This window comes from Falco naumanni, chromosome 4 (genome assembly GCF_017639655.2).
Source record: "Falco naumanni isolate bFalNau1 chromosome 4, bFalNau1.pat, whole genome shotgun sequence".
Taxonomy (NCBI): domain Eukaryota; kingdom Metazoa; phylum Chordata; class Aves; order Falconiformes; family Falconidae; genus Falco; species Falco naumanni.
In genome coordinates this window covers 112,120,510-112,138,533 of record NC_054057.1, presented here as the reverse complement: position 1 = coordinate 112,138,533, position 18,024 = coordinate 112,120,510, and the positions used below count along the sequence as shown (strand labels likewise).

Below are 18,024 nucleotides of genomic sequence, written 5' to 3'. Positions count from 1 at the left end.
CATGCTAGGACTTTTTATGCTCGTTGACAGCCTTCTAATGATGATGACTGGGGGTTGAGGAGGGGGAGAACTTGCCAAAAAAGTACCTCTGTGCTCTCCAAGACTGAGATGACAGAAGAATACAAATCATCAATGTCAAAGTTCTTGCTAGCTGTTTCTCTGAAAAGAGTGACCTAGAAAACCTGAAACACGGAGAGCTTTCGGAGCACGGCACACTCTCTCAAATCAACCCAGGCTTCTGCTTTAACTTAATTTGGCTAAAGATTACATCCTTCAGTAAAATCTCACTCCGGAGCCTCTTTAAAAATGAGCTGACAGCTCTCCAAGTATTCTACCCCATGGGTCATGCTTCAGCAGCTACCACAGGGGCTGTCAAACTGCACAAAGACGTGGATGTAGCAACAAGCGCTGCTGTGGATCGCTGTGAAGGAATTGTGCTCTGGCTCTTCCAGTGGGATGGTAACCACATGCCACCATCCCTTGTCACAGGAAAGGCCACAGGTACCTGACTCGGTCAAATAGCAATTGTCAGTCTCAGCTTTACAGACGACACACCTGGAGTGGCACAGGTCATTTTTGGAACAGAATCAAGGCTCAGCTCTGCAGCTCCCAAATCCAAAAGGATTAATAAGCCAAAGTTTTCTTCTTGGCCACCCCCACAAAGCAGCAACCAAAGGAGTGCAGGAGGTACCTGCACCACAAGTGAACCATATCCAGATCTCCTCCAGCAGCTGGATCAAGCACAAAAACAAACACCACTTCAGCAAATTATTTCCTGATATTGTTCAGTCAGATTAAATGGAAAATATCCATGCCATGAACTGAAAGGTTCTGGTATCTTTCTTGCTGAGTAATCACCAAGTCGGAAGACTGACATGGTTCCATATGTTAAAAATGAACTGAAAATATCATTTGCAAACAGATATCAAATTGCATACAAAGATTATGACAAAAGAATGCTTACGAGCAGCACAGCAAAGCAGTCATATCAAAATACCAGAATTAACCTCGTTTATGTGACGTTAATTCAGCCCTCTTATGCCCTACTACCCATTAATGACCAGTGTTTATTGCCCTGGGGAGGCTCAGATAGTACCCCAAGAGGCAGCCTGGGAATGCAGAGGGAGCCCATGCTCCCAGCAGTGCTTCTCAGAACAGCGATCTCTCGCCATCCTCAGAGTATTTTCCAGTCCTGGCCTCGGAATGCACTGGATGGCACAGCACAGGGAGACAAGCAGCTGACAGCAGAAGTCAGCTTATCTAACAGTAACCGCAAATCAGGCTTCTTTGAGGTTTTTCTCCTATTTGAGCACAGATTATAAATGCAAATTTAACAACCCTGACCACAACCCAATGTAAATTATGTAATCGCATCCTATTTCGCTGGCACGGTTCTCTTCTCTGTTACAGAGACCGGAGGGAAGCTGGCAGTGACAGCACAAGGCTCTTTCCCTTAAGGTGTTCATCTTCAGACAAAGTAGGCAGATGGGGTCAAACACCAAAGGTCCCTCTAACCCACCCACACATCCCCAAGCTGCTTGTGAAATTCAGGAGGCAGCAGCTTCCCAGAGCGGAGCAGAGGGCCAGCTCCTGGGAGGGTAAGAGACCAGCTGGATGTATTTCAAAACAAGATCATCTCAGCCACAGAAACTGGCTTCTCATTCCATTTTTTCCATATGCTGAAGTTTTTATCTCAAGCTCCTTGGCAGCTGCTGTACAAGGGACTCAACTCTACAGAGCAACAGGCAGTACATCTGCTTACCTTTGACAAAAAGCAGATGATAAAAGCTGTGAACCCACAAACCACAATCCATCTGTAATTAAACATTTAGGAAACAGAGTGTGACATGCAGAGATGAAGAAACAAGAGCAATCCGGCACTGCAGCAAATGGCACTTCCTACAGGAACAGTAAGTACACGCAAATTCCTACTGCAGTGGGACTTCCCCCAAGGCTCTCAAGCTCCCTTCTTCACCTTCGTAACCATTTGCAGCTCAGGGACTTCTTTCTATTGGCCTGATCTATCAGTGTCCGGTACTCTACTGCTGAGTAGCTGGCAGCCAAGGCAGAAGGCTCCAGGTATACAGGGAAAAAGGATGGCCTGACAAGTGGTGGTTACATCACCAAGTGGATCCAAACAACCTTGCTGTGTATTGTTATTACAGCTCTCTATCAAGACTAACACTGAGATGAATCTTCCATAAATGTTGTGGTAATGGTCACCTGGAAAGGAAGATGTTTGGCTCCTGGGCATCAGCAACGCTATGCAGCTGAAGAGTGCACGGCATCACCTTGAAGCATTTAGCAGTAAGGTGCTCGTTTCAACAGTGATCTGACATTAACCATCATGGCGTGCTCACGGCTCATGGTCTTCAAGGTCAGGGAAGGCCTGAGACTGAGAGCCCAAAGATGACATCATCACTCCTGAGTGAACAGAACATCACTTCAGGCACATCACCGATAGGCACGTTAAACAAAATTGGCACTAACACAGAACTGAGGCATTAGGAGGGTAACTTAGAGAGTTCTAAAGATGTAGTAGCTAAATATAACAGATTAAGATGCTACATAAGGATTATTTTATCCCAGGCAGCATTCAGTGCCTCTTTTTCAAACTTTCATGCTAAGCCCATGACCCACTTGCACTGGGACCATCCAGCATGACACAATTTTCCATTTCTACCTGCTCCCAGACAGCCCTCTTCAGGCCTCCCTTTCTGCCTGGTTATCCAGGCCATTTTCTTTTAGCAGAAAGCGCCAGTCTGCATCCTTTAAGTACCTAATTTCCACAGACACCCCATCTAGCCTGCTGAGACACCTCCAGTTTTCTTCCTACGATTTCTAAATTCCCTGGATACCAGCCATACTGTTTTTAAGTCCCAGTATCTTTCTACAATTCATCTCTCCCCACTGACATCCTTTTCACAAATACACACAGAAATTGTCTTTCAGACTATGCCAGCTCTCTACATTTTATTGCCTGAATTTTTAATTCCAATTCACTTCCAAGTTAGGATTCTCAAAGTGCTTATCTTTTAAACACAGCATTTGCTTCACTTGTCAGCACACTCAGTCCTGCTCTAAGAACATCACCAAAACAGTTGGTACAGGCAAGCTCCCAATTATGGCTCCAGGAAGGATAACAGCAATGTGTCGCAGCTTGAGAAAACATGCAATGTGCCTAGGACTTCACATGCTCTACGGCCAGCTCTGGGTGGTAGGTGGTATGAACGGCTTCTGCATTTCACCCTTTAAGGAGATTTCAACACATCTGAAAGTTTTCTTTGATCCAGTGAAGCAAAGCAGACCTTCCACCTGCCACTGATGCCCTAACATCCCCCTGCCCAGCTAATTCTAACCTCCAGCTTCCCTCACCCCTCTGAAAAGGGCACCTTTGCAGATCAGCATTATAGGATCACTGGAAAAATGTAGAAATTTTAAAATGAAATCCTTTCCTATACAGTACGAAGGGGTCAGAAGAGGATTTCTAGAGTCCAGACAGTGAGGATCTGGGAGCGTCAGGAGGTAACAGCTTAAAGTTCTGCACTCTGGTGTTACTGGCTGCACTCCTATTCCACAGCTAAAGAGAAGCATGGATGGTTAAGGACTTATTACAGGGTAAGCTATGTCATGAAGACCACCTTCAATGGTTGGACTCGATGATCTTAAAAGGTCTTTTCCAACCTAAACGATTCTATGATTCTCGACCAAACACTTGTTCCCACGCCCAAGAAAGTATGAACCAGGTTGAATCCTCTATTTGAAAAAGCATACTTAAACTATGAAAACTTAGAAGTATTTAAATATTTAGCATATTGAGTATCATTATTGGTAGATGGCTCTAGGGAAGGGTCCACATAGTTCTGCCTCATCTATATTCCTTTGCTGTTTCATCACAGCCTGGACATTGAACAACAGCTGCTTCAAGGACTCCCTTTGCTCCCAACACAGAGATTTCTCTTTTCTCTACAAAATGCTGCTCTAGTGCCTGAACATAATTCTCAATACTTTGTTGCATGGCCACCTTGTTCCTCAACGGTCGTCTCATCCCATAACGCTGTTAAACAATATAAAGATGAAGCATGTTAGCACAATGCACTAATCCACCCCAGGACCTTCCTGTGCATTTCCCCTGGGGCACCTTACAATCAGCAACAGCCATAAGGAAGCTGGGAAAACAAAAAGAAAAGGCACAGCTCCTTACTCATAGATTTGAAGCACAGTATCAAAACACTACAGAGCAATCCCGATGCAAAATTATGCTGGAAAAAAGTCAGGCTGGAAATGTCTGCCTTAAAGGGGTAAATTTATTCCTAGACAATTCAGCCTATTTGATTAAGCATTTAAAGACCACACACGCAAAAAAAAGTGTGTCCTTTTGCTGGAGCATGTAACCATGGGATTACACGCCGATTCCAACATGGCTTGACCATGACAGCTCTGGTGAACAGAGCACAGGATGTTCTGCACAGCAGCAACATTCACTAAGAACATGCCAACTGTAAATGGGGAAGAAAGCAGTCCAGAGGCTCCCCCAAACGTGCCTCCAAACCCACTTCTGCGCCCACTGAATGAAGCACTGCCCTTGGAGCATTCACTGGCAATGCTTTCTCTGCAGGCCAGGCTCTCTGTTGAAAGGAAAAAGACCCAAAAACCTTAGGAAGAGGCAGCAGCTCTGGATAAGAACAGGGTTTTGTCCTTGGAGACTTCATTTCTCAACATCCCTAAATTACCAGTTAATGGCAAAAGCAGATGCCTGGTACTGACTCCCAACGGGTAAGAGAAAGAACCCCGCCAGCTGCCAGGGAAAATGCACCAGCAGTGTAACACTTACCTGTGTTGTCTCAGTGATGATTCCCAGCAGGTTATCGTGACTTTGAGGTGGTCTGTCCAAAAGCTACATCCAGATCCTCAATAGTCACACCTGGACAGAACCACAAGGAAGCTGGCACCTGTATCAATTTCTACATCTGAGCAGGTGCTGCCTCTTAAGAGAGCTCTTCTTATGAGCAGATTTTGGTCTGTATTTGCCAAAGAAACCTGGCACAGCATGAGAACAGAGTTATCTGAGCCCTTCGGAAGGAAGTTAGTTTCTCCTGCCAGCCTGGCTTGGGTGCACTGTAACACTAGTGGGTGTCACTGCTGCCCACAGGACCCAGAAGCTCCTCCTTTACAAGGGCACTGAGGTTTGAGAGGTTCATCCAGGCAACTGCACTGCACAACATCCAGAGGTATATACCCAGATCCTTCCTTCCTGGACAATTCCTAGAAATGCTGAAGAAAGGAGTTTAGTGCCTTGTCAGGGTGCATGAGGCAGAAGCAGCAACTCTCCTGTGTGAATATCCAGGCTCCAAGGCTCCGGTAGCTGACCTCAACTTCAGAAGAGTCTAGCTGGAGAGGTGAGTGTGCAGGAGAGCAGTTCATATAACCCTGACACTGAGGAAGGAAAAGAACATGATTCCCTGTTGTGTCAGAAGTGCCTCAGCTTGGCTGAATTCCCAAGGGACTAGGAAGGGGAAACAGCAAGCACAGACATCTCCTTAAACTCTCAGATTAGCCACACACTAGCAGGTGGCTCAGGTATCACCACCTGAACCTCTTGTGGCACTCAATACACTGGGGCACCAGAGAGGTGATGCTTTCAGCTGCTCCTCTTAGAGCCAGATGGATCAATCATTTGCCTGTCACTCAGAGGTGTCTACTAAACAGTTTGGAATTCACTTCTTACATTTAATGATGGGCCCAGTAGACACCAGAAGGAAGAAAACCAGACAAGCTAAGTTAGTACAATGGGCAGAGAAGCAGGCAGTGGTAGAGGACAAACCAATCTCACATGGACCAGGCACAGAAGAACGCCTTGCCAGAGGGAAAAAAAAACCCACATCAAAACACCTCAGCCATCTTCTCCAGTGAGATCACAAGTCAGGAAGAATCAATCAGGCTTTCAAAAACCTAAGACTATAAACAGTAAAGCACCTTAGTCACCATATCATTAATGTACAGCTTCACATCGTGAGACAGCTTCTTAGTAAGACTTCTCAACCTGATGTACATGTATGAAAGTACATCTTGGGATTCTGTGGACCTAAAATTACTTTCTCTGTTAACTCTGCTCCTGAGATCCCTGATGGAAAAGTACATCAAATGTTTGCTTTGGGCTTTTACTGGCTGAAATCTGGTACATGAAGCCCATCTGAATAGTACTAATTTCCTGCTAAGACATGGACTGTACCATCACAAAAACTAAGATCTTCCCTGCTGTCTATGAAAACAGGACAGAGTTACTTTCACCTTCTTGTTCTAAAGATGACAGTTTCAGAAGTCTAAATACTTAAATCTCATGTTTACAGCTTTACAGCTTTGACCCTCATTAAAAATATAATTCACTACATGATGCACTTGATTTTAGACCCCTGTCCTTGGGGGAACCTATTTGTTCATCCTGTCATCACATAACTAACTGAACTGATAGGTGGCCTGAAGTGATGGAGAGGCAGGAAAACTTGGATGCAACATCTGGTAGTTGTCAATGCACACAGACAGCATGACAGCACAGCATAAGAAACCTTAAGGCAGAATGCTACTTCACATCAGACACTTCACTGCAACAAGTCAACTGCATACTGTAGAGCTTCTGTCACTGCAGAAGCCAGGAAGAACTTTCCACCTCCCTTCTGTGGCTCCTTGTACAAAATGGCTTCAGGATTTTCCCTCATTGCCCTCTTCTGGGAGCGATCATAGCCAAAGATTCAGTAAGCTGGTCTCATCACAGTACAGTGGTACCGAGGACCTCTCAGCCGCTGTCTCATTCACCTGTGGACGGTGGAAGAAGAAAACTCTGACCCTCTGAAATGAGAGCGGATCGGGGGAAGTTTGTGCCTTTCCTTAGAAGTGCAGCGGGCTGTTGTCTGCCAGCACCCTCAGGGCTCTTCCACCTAATGTGTTTTCTTGTCCTGCACAGATGTAGAATGACAGCAATGCTCCTGATCTCTGATCCTGTAGCATACAGCACTTGTGATCTCTGTAGGTATTAAAGCTTTAATAAGAGTCTTGAAGGTGCCCTGTGGCTTGCAGGGGAATGGGGCGGATAATAACTGTGTGTCCCTCTGTGTTAAATACCTGCCTCTTATTGCCTGTGATTGATGGATAATGATACCATAGTCCACTCAGGCATGCCAGCCCCCATTTTCCACTGTAATCATGTTTCATTTCTAGTCAAGAACATTAACAGCCCAGTTACAGTCAAATGGAAACAGAAATTCACAAATAAAAGTTGCTGACAGCTATAGCTTTGATCTTGCATCTTCAAACTTGAGACATCTGAATTTAATCTCTTACTTGTGTGAGTCTCATAACCCAAGCAGAAAATAGCAAAATTCAAGGTACTCTTTTACAATGTACCCCAATTCAAGGTAGCCAAACTTCCACGATTTACATTGAAAAGGTCCAACACAAACTCAACTGCAAAGAAAACAGACTAAAATCCACATCCGAGGGGAATTCCGGCTCACTCTCCCTATCATAACCATAGTTATGCAAAAAAATTTTGCACAGTTTCTGCAGAAAAGCAGGCAGACCATCACTCTGCTAAGAAGTGCTTCTGCCTTCCTTAACCCCTAGGGAGCGTGCAGTTTGACGTTTATTTTCAGCCTCTAGACTCAACCTTTTACCTTCCTGTTCCAGCAATCCCAGCATCAACAGTGCACCAAGGAATCGAAAAGCAACTGCCGCTGAGATAGCATAAAATCGTGAACAAACAGGTCTGATGCTGAAGCTAACAGAAACGACTCATCAAGTGAAAACTGCAACATCGTGGTGTGCTCCCACTTATCAAGACAGTCCAGATGGAGTCTTAATGCCATAATCTATCTCGTATGCTTGTAAAATGTATCTGGTGTTCCCCTCGATGTTGCTGAGATTGGGCTGAGAAGGACCGTCGTCTTGTTCACAGTGACAGGTCTCGTGAAAACCATTATGGCAAAACCATGACAGAAAATGGTCTTGCTCTGGAAATGAAAGTTACGGCGTGCTCACCGAGATGGCTTTGTTCACATAAACTGAATGCATACAGACGTATTCCTCTCATTGCCTCTTTGTCTCCTTTAAGTAACTTCAGTCATACCTGCAGCACCATCCACTCTAAGAGTACAGAAAGAATTCCTGATAGTACATCTGCAGTTCAGTTAGTCACCAGCTTACTTAAAGGATGACTTCAAAAGCATCAAAGCAAATTAGTGGCATGGGTCCTGCTAACTTTCATATAGGTGTTTGATCATTAGATTTTACATCTTGATCCAAAATCACCTTCTGTACACAATCTATTAACTGTGGCAACACTATTTGTCCTACAGCTGATTTACCACACTCCTTTGAAGCTCTTTGATGGTACAACGATAAACACCTTCCAAATGGTTACACAATAATATACTTAGAATTTCTACACATCTTCATCATGAATATAAACACAATAAAAACCATACAATCTGTGAGTAACAGCAGCCAGCAGTAAAACACTGGTCTTCGGTTTAAGGTGAAACTGCACCTATATGTAGCATCTGTGTCTAAGATTTCCCCATTGTCACACAACTGTTCCATTAACACATTAGGAGGAGAGGACCTGATAGCATCTGCATCCTGCATGTGCATCCAAGGACTGCTTCAAATCCCTTCTAGCTCAAGGCAAAATCTCACCTACAAATGAATTCAAAGGAGGAGTGTGCTAGACCCCATGTCATTCAGGAAAACACTTTGCATGTTGACAATGACTGAAACAAAGCTATTTCTTAGGTGTTGCTCTGCCTAGAGTGCTCTACAATACTTCTGCCCTGTGGAAGGGGCAGGGAGCAGACTTATCTGTGGTTCATGCTGCACTTCATATTCACAAGCAAAAGTTTTCAAATATCTCCATTCTTACAACAGCCATGCCAGGCATGACTAAAGGTCCAGCTGCCCAACAGAGGTTCTTCACTTTGAGCCACCGGTGTAGGGAGTCTCCACTCCCATGCATCTTTGGATGCTGCACAGTGGCATGCAGTACCCAATGGGAGTGACTGATGCACTGCAAGTACTGGTGTATCACATCATATGATCAATCAACCAGAGAAGACTGGACACCTATCTTGGCACTCACTCATGGATTAAGTTATTTAACCAAATTTCAGGAAATCACAATTGTTCCTTAACATTTACCACTCCAACTCCTGGCATTGTAAATAGAACGGCTATCCCAAGAGAGAAAAACTTGATTAACAATGCATTTAAGATCTACAGGGAAAGAATGGATATTTCAGAGATACATCATCACGCAGATTTGTTAATATCAATGGGCAAAAAACCCCCAACAAACCCATAACCAGAACATAAATGACCAGGGGGGCAGAGGGAGAGCAGTTTTGTTTTAGAGAAGGGTAGGGAGAGATGCTTTACGCAGAACAATCTATTTATACAGCAGCCAAGTGAACTTCAGCACACAGAACAGATAATTCTGCAATATACAGCAATTCTTGAGTCCCGAGATAACCCTGCCAGGCCATATATCCCCAGCAGCAACTAGAGATACAAAGGAAGTCCTGCTTAAGCATCTGCTGCATGCTCCAAGCAGCTCACCGAGCAGCTGTCCTCTGGGACAATCCCATTACAGAGCTGCAGTTCAGCAGCAGCAAACGCATACAATCCTCATCATACGGGTAAGGTGAGGCTGAAGGAAAAAAGGAGGACAGGGTTTTGGAATCAGAGCAGGGAGGTAGAGGGATATTGGCAAGCTGGGATCTCACAAGGAGAGCAAGAAGATGCAGCTTCACAACTCTTCCAGTTAAAAAGTGCACTTATTTTAAAATATGTTGGTTAGTGTGTTTTGCTTCCTGAGGCAAAGCAGGACAGAGCTGCCAAGAAGACTGTTGTTTTTTGATCTGGGTAGGGCTCAAAAAACCACACTGATGGGCAGCTACCACTGGCTGAAGGAAGTGTGTGTGAAGTTTTTGGCAGATCTCTTACAACCTCCTATGCCAAAGGAAGAGAGACTAACAGGATTCACATGGCTTGAACAGCTGAGACGACAGAAGATACTGAGAAGACAGAAGAGAAGAAGGTCCAGAGAAGTATTTTCAGTACCAGAATTTTTGACAGTTACACTGTACAACAAAAGACACCCTTTTTTGCACAAGGAAGGTCTCTGTAGCACACACAGAACAGAAAAACAGACAGTGTGCTTATCACATCGTCACTGCAGGATACACACATGTACACCCACACAGCCAGCCCTGCCACAGGTCATCGCAGGCAGATCCAACTGCTTATTCACAGGCAAGCGTCTGCCCAGCACGAGCCTCCCACTGCAGACTTCCGTACTGAGCTCAGAGGCTTACAACTCCCATTAAATGATGGTACAATGCAGTGATTAGTGAGACACAAGTGGGAATGAAAAAACGATTGACTCAACACGTCAGTCCTCAGGGATGTAAGACCAGGGTGAGCTCGTGACAAGGTCACACACTGAATCAGCTCGACTGCCTGGAAATGCACTCATCTGATGACAAGGTAGCCTATGGATGGAACTTGCCATAGGTCACTTGGATCATAAAAATTATTCCCTAATGTGCATGTTTCTCAAACCATGTTTATAGAAGAAACACTGCCTAGGTATACAAGCCCTTCCCTTCTCAATACACACACTCAAAGTGGAAGACTCCAAAAGGTAATTCAAGAAATCCACACAGTCAAAAGCAGGACAGGTTTAATAGGGAAAAGAGATGTGTGCTAATGATACAACCTGAGCAAAACACACACACCTAACATACAAGAAAAGCAGAAGATAATGTCAGCTGATAATCCAAGGAGGATACAGCAAAAGCCAGGCCATCTCCAGCACTCTTAGCTTAACATGCAAGCAGATTTCAGTGTGTTTGTGGACACACTCAATTGTCACCACCACCCTGAACTGCAGGTTAAAGCTGAAGAGATGGAGTGGCGTTATCAAGCGAGCAAATGATGGATACCACAGCCCGTGAAAATACACTTGAGGTGAGTGTCATCTTCCATTACAGGGGGCATTTTGCAGGTTCCAGAAAATATTGCCAGACTCCACAACTCGGCATATCCTATCAAAACGAAAATAGTTTTTGTTGTTTGGACACACATTTTCTCCTACAAATTGCAACACACTCCTTGCACCACAGGCTTCAACAAATACTCCAAGGCTACAGGTCACCAGACCAGATGCATTCTCGGGATAACCACAACAAGCTCCTACTGTATTTAACTGGGAAGCCACGCAGAGTTGTGACTGGTTTCTGCAAATGTTTTCAGGACAGAAAGTCCTAAGCTTTGCCTGCTTGTCACAGCATCTTGTGGATTTTAACACCAACAGCTACAGTGAAAAGCCTGTGAAGCCTGATCTGTACCAGAAGCTCTGTTCACACTAAACGCAGAAAAGCACTGCAGTGAATGGATAAAAGTGGATGGGCTCAGAGGGGGAGAAACACACAGCTGATGCTTCAGTTGCACAGCGGTGGGACATGCTCAAGTAAAGTGAGCACCCACAAAATCCAGTAAGAATCCCTCTCACCCTCTCCAGCCAGAAACAAGCAGGGAACGGCGGTATCGCTGTGCTCAGCAAGATGAACCAGGATCGCACAGTACTGCAGGGGAAACTGCCCTCGGGGATGTATCAGCCTCAGTGCAGGAAGGCACAAGAGCAAGTCCTGGAATGAGCACTCCAGCACGTACCTGGAGACCTCCACAGTAATTTTCAAAAAGGTTCATGCTATAGCTCTCTCATTTTTGCCCTCTTACTTAAGAAACAGGAGGAAAGGATTACAAAGATGTGGGTTACTAGCAACAAAAGCTAGGAAATATTCACGCTGCCAGTGTTGCTAAGTTTGAGACCTGAGAGGATTTAGAGACAATACTACATCATCAGTCAAGACTAATCATTTGCTCCCAAGCTTACAAAACCCCTTCTGCTTCCATATATATAACAACCAGCTCTACCTCAGCAAAAACAGTAAAACATCCAGGCAGCAGAGACAGGCTCTCTCCACTTCTCCTTTTCCACCTGCCTTTATAATACACAACAGTACATGATGGGTACTTCATTTCCCACCTGATTTTCTCACACCCAGTAACAAGCATATTATGTTTGTTCCTTCTACAGGTGAAGGAGGAGTGCAAAGCTATCCGAATGCACATGGAGAACAAAAGCCATGAGATGTATTCCCAAAGTTCCCTCCAAGAAGCCAATCTGGTGCCCCCAGACAGGAACACTATTACATCAGGGGCTACACCAAGCCTGAACACAAAGAAAACTCAGTAAGACAAATGCTGCACCACACTACAGCCTTTCAAAAATGAGAATAAAGGACAGAAAGATTATTTAGGAGAAAATGTGTGACCAAGCACACAGAAACACCATTTTTCATTCAAAATACCTGTCTCTCCCCAGCAGAAAAGCAGCTGATCACAGACAGAAAAGAGGTCTGCTCTCATACAAGTCAAACGACAACCAACTTGTGACAGAAGACAACCGGGAGCATCACCAACCATCAGGCTGCAACAAGGGCTGCGCCCAGGTTCTTCAAAACAACTCAACAGCCCATCTGCCCTATGAGGGCAAAGAGCCCCCCAAAGACAGCAGGAGAGCTGGCAGCCAGTGCCTCGTTCTGCCAGACCTGCCACCCAACACCTCCGCGCTAGCAGGAACAGCAATCCATCACGTTTCACATACGTTAGATGGGACCTTTGAGCTGTAATGAATTGCCAACGCAACAATCAACAAGGCAAAGCAGTTAATAATGGGGGCATTTTCATTACTTTCACTGCAGCAATTAATACAGGTGGAATAAAACTCTCCTACGAAATTAGGGCAACGCAGAAGATGGACGTTTCCTTATCACAATGTACTTGACAGAAAGCCTCCTCACACATACACATACTAGACTTACTGAATGGAGGGAGTTGGACCTGGTAAATCTGTAGTTAGCAAATTTGGGAATGATCTTAAGTAGGTTCTGCATTGCACTGAGTAAAGCTAAAGGATTTCACAATACAGGAAATATACAACATAGAGATGCAGCAAATTGTTCTTCAGGCAGGGGTAGTTAAACAGGCATTAAACAGCACCAAAAAACACTGTCTCTGCAAAAGCTATTTATTCCCAGCCAACAGATGACTGAGAAAGAGGCAGGTTGACTAGTGAGGGACTAGGATGTCACTGTGGGCTGACACTGTTTTGCTATTTATGCTCTCACAAATGACTGAATTTGACAGGGATAGCTGATAACCTTCTGAAAATAACTAAACTATCAAAGAATCTATGTCTTAGCTAACACAGGGTTTGGGTTTTGCAGCTTGTAAAAAAGCAGATTAATTCTCAGTCTAGGGAGATGATCTTACAACTTTATCCTGGAAGATATTAAAATGGGACATCTATTGTCTAAGGACAACTGAATTGCATAACTCCCTTTCTGAATATCTCTATTTGGCTTTTACTAAGGACTTAAAAGTCAGCTTCCTCCCTTGCAGTAGGTCAGATACAAATCTTACCACTATTTTTTAAATTATTTAAATAATTAGAAGGCCTTTTTTTTTTGCCATGTTCCATCAACAGCAAATTAGAGAAGTTGACTCATGGGGGGCAATCCACAGGTTATAACTCTCCTGACCAAATTCACATAGCTTGGGTCACTCCAAAAAGCACATTTCTTGCTTCGCTAATTACAAATCACTGTAGCTCCACTAAAAAATAGTGAAGGTTAGCACATAAGGCTTTGGAGATAAGCCCCTCCAGCGGCTCCATCTTCCAGGTTGCCTCTGCACACACACAGAGCCATGTATAGCTGGAAGGAAAACTGGAAGACTTCAGACCCGATCTGTTTTTAACATGTCCCAGGTAGAGTGCACGGCTGGGAGCATTACCCTCACCGCTGGCAGTGTTCTGCTTGCACCCTGCCTGAATGCTGGAAGGGAAACATGGCAAAAAGTGATCCAGACTGCTGCCGTAACTGTTGCTGGGGAAGATCAATGTAAGCAGCAGCTGAATGCCAGCTAGAACTTCCTTATGTGCACGTGTGTACAGTGATTTACTGGGCACCTCTAGGTGCTCAGTGCAGTCTAAGGACTGGTGCTTACAGGCTCTTTGCTGTAGCAATGGACCAAATGTGATCAAGTCAAGCACCTGTCCAAGTACACGGGGGTGCTCCAAATGGGAGAAGGGGTAGAGCAGGCATCAACAACAGGAAAAAGAGGAATTCGCAAATTCCCAGGAACTTGGGAATTGCTCTCATGTAGGGAGACATTATTTCACATGAGCAGAATTCTGGAGAGAATAGGCAGAGGCATTTGGTATATGCAGAGGCACAGAGGAGTGCCATGCGTAATTACAAATTCTCCAGTGACAACAAAATAAATTGGGAATTCTAGCAACACTGAAGGGGAAATAAAAGTTGTCACTGATGCTAAAAGTTATAATTAATTCTGGAGCCTTCACTCTCTGTGCTCACCAACACCCCCCTGGTGGGAATGTGCCAGGCTCTTTCCCAGCAACAGAATTATTTCTGTAAAACATTTTTGTAAGTTGCAATACCTCTGTAACTGAAAATAGAGGCAAATGCAAGCGCTTTGTGGGACCTTTGAAACCCCAGCTGTGAAGACTCATTAACTGTAAGTACATTTTTGCAGATGCACAGCTCTGAAACTGACTCATGACTCTCCTCCCATGACAGTGAGACTTGGGATTCAGGTAAAAAGGCTTTAGACAACTGATACAGATTCTTACTCAGGCAAATTAGGAGGAAGAAGGCAGCAGAGAGGAGACTTAAAGGATGCAGTGAAGGAAGGGGGATCTATTGTTTACTGTGCACTTTTAAGGGCTGGAAATGTTCAGATTTACCAGGTGCAACTGCACATAGGGTAGTCCTCACGTCTGCAGCTCCAGCTTGTCAAAGGACAGGATAGATATGGGGGAGACGAACAATTAAGCAGCTCTCCCACACAAAAGGCATATGGAAAAGCAGAGTGTGCAAGTCTTAGCTGACTCAGAGCTGCATACCAGAGGCCTCACCTACAGCCACATGTGTATGTGTGTGTGCACACACAGCCAGGGGAAACATTTAATGCCAGCAGAGCTCTTTCTGACTGGATTTCAGTGTGAGTACAAAAGTATCAGGGCCAAACCTACATAAGGAGTCTGTCAGCCACCAGCCTCTAACTCTAGCCAGCGTGCCAACATACACTAGGGAAGAGGGCAGACCATTTGGTGTCCAGCAGCTCTTTCACACTGGCATTTCTAAGCCTTTTACAAGCTTCTGGAAACAACATTTAAACCGCAGTATTGTGTATTAGATAAGAACAGATCTTCCTTTGAATGGTTCAAAAAAACCTCATTGGCTTTCCACCACCCCACCAAAAAAAATATTTAAAAATCTTCTAGCAGCATTGACCGAAGTGTAAAGCAACCTGGTTGGCTTCCATGCATCCGATGGCCTCTTCCAAGAGTGAAAACTCCACGCAGACATAGCCATAGTCGTAACCTGGGGACAGCATTTAAATACAGACGGGAGTCATGTTAGTGCCTTGTCATAAAGAAAGCCACATTAAATATTCAATTTCCCTTTCCCTCCAATGACAAACCCACTAACCACCACCCCTCCACTCCAGAATGAAAAGAAGAGAAATCAGGGACTAGATGGATGATGATTAACTGTGCAGTTTATCATAAATGTTAATAGTTCAGTGTTCCCACTTCCCCTTACACAACCCAGTGACAGGCACACCCCTTCCTTAGGGCAAGAAATAATTGCTTTGGTCTTTTTTTAAAGGCATAGTGATTTTCCATTGCTATTTTCACATTTGCACTACCTTGGAGGCAGTGCTCTCCAAAGCAAGCATGGATAAGTCATTCTGAAGTACCTTGCTGCAAATGTATTTTACATGAATAGCCGGCATTTTAATTGGGCAGTATTTCAGAAGGAATTAACATGATTCCTTTGCCATTTTTCCTTCAACACCTGCTTAATTTTGAAGTCCAATCCCTTGTGCAGTGGAGCAGGAACGAGAACTCCAAATTTTTCATTTTGGTATAGATGTTATTGCACATGTAACAAGAGGGTATGGGAGCTTAAGTTTAGATGCAAAACACTAGAGAGCTTTTACTCTTCTCACTCCTTTGAAAGCTGTCACCTCAGTCAGTGGCAAAAGGGACCAAACGATTCAACTGCATACTCCAGTTACCTGCGCTGAAATGTTATGTCCCACATGAAAGTTCAGGGTGAACGCTACAGAACCTGAAACCATCCTAAGAGCCAACCTTGTTGTTGAAACTACCTCCAAGAACTGAAGCACTGAGCAACAACCTAAAGTCACAACCTCACCCTTCACATGCCAAGGCCACCTCACTCCAAAACTTCTTTCCAGATGATCATGGGCTGAAATACTTCTACATGGGCAAACAGCAAGAGGAAAGGCTTGGCTCCCTCCTCCTGCTGCTCTTTTGGCTGGTCAGGAGTAAGAGGAAAGCCAGTCTGCATGCAGATTATACCATTTAGGCACCTAGCTGCCCTGGCGAAGAGCTTGTCTCCTTTCCTACAGATGCACATCTTAACACCAGTATCTTCAAACCAGGTATGTATCTGGTTCCTATTGCTTCAGTCCCTGACGTTCCACAGGAAGGTAACTCCACGCATGCTTCTTCCAGGCAAGGCACGCCAGTCTGCTTGGAAACAGCCCTCCTCTCCCCCAAGCCTATGCCAAAGAACATTTGCTGCACTCTCCAATTTTTCCTTCTCTGTTTCTTCACCATCTTTGTACTTAACCACATCAGAGACAAGGCCAGGCAAAACTGTTTCATCATCAAACCCTATTGATTTTATTTTTTTTTCTGGGAGCTTTCTGCATACTGTTCTAACAACGCAATCCTGACTTTGCACATTCCCCTTTAGTAACACGATTCCAATTTGAATCTAGCTCCTTCTCTACCCCACATAGGAATTCATTCCCCTTCCCCATATTATTTTAGTCAATATAATTACACTAGAGGGAAATTTATCAATGTGGGTGCTTTGCAGCTCAGTACAAGGCGCAGTTCAGCAGCACGCCATCTGTGGTGGAACGCAGCTAAAGCCATTTGATATTCTTACACGAAGTGGGCACCTGGAACTAGAGGTACAGTTTCAGCTGGCAGGAACGACAGAATCAGATTCACTCAGCTGTTCCCATAGTATCTGTTCTGCTCTGCAGTTCCAGCCACACTAAATCACATTTTGAAAATGAAGCAGTTCTCTCTGCAGAAGAGAGCTGCTCTCCAGGAGCAGTGCTGCCCCTTGCTGGGAGACTGTTTTGCATTCTGGGCAGTTCATGTCACAGCATGCAGACTCACACAGTACATTTTAAAGTCTTATTAAAATCCAGAACTCTAGAGTCACTTCCTTCCCTCCTGTTTAGAAAAGGGTCATGAACCATTATTTGTCAGCCTGTAAGGCTTCTGATGCCCCTTCACAGAGACAATTTTTGAAAGCTGCTGTAATCAGCAAGCCGGGATCACCATGCTACCTTATTTCCATGGGCATATGAAGTATGGGGGTTTCCTGAGAGACAGAAAGCAAGACTGCAGAAGTTTTCTCTCTATTTGCTCTACAATGAGAGGCAGTTTACATCCCGGCCTCGTGGAGTAAACAAGTGCTTTAGACATGGATTTAATCCAGCATGACACAACTGAGTGCAATGCTGAATGTTATACATAGATACAAAAGCCGAGATGACTGGAGGAATGTACACTAGAGGATCATCCCGAGCATTACATGGAGACACCAAGGGGAAGACCAGCACACTTCTCCTTCTGCACTTCCTTACTTCTGCCCTCCCTCACCAAACTGAACCCCCTCTAATAAGCATAGCTGCAGTAATGCACAATGAGAACCAAAAGCAGTAACCGTGGCCCCATATCCCACCAAAAAGCAGCTTCAGGGCAGATGTTCAGCTCTTGTGGTCAGGCGGCAGAGGGACGCAGTGTTCTGGGACTATGAGCTGTCCTTG

The 18,024-nt window shown here is 44.6% G+C and overlaps 1 protein-coding gene across 3 annotated transcripts in view; it reads right to left on the bottom strand.

Moving 5' to 3' along the window:
• The window catches only part of RBM6 (RNA binding motif protein 6), a 58,749-nt gene that overhangs the window by 20,366 nt on the left and 20,359 nt on the right, over positions 1 to 18,024 (bottom strand). For all 3 annotated transcript variants that reach the window (XM_040590040.1, XM_040590042.1, XM_040590041.1), the window contains exon 6: positions 15,451 to 15,524. In XM_040590040.1, the coding sequence (XP_040445974.1) occupies positions 15,451 to 15,524 (74 nt within the window). The remainder of the gene's footprint in view (positions 1 to 15,450; positions 15,525 to 18,024) is intronic.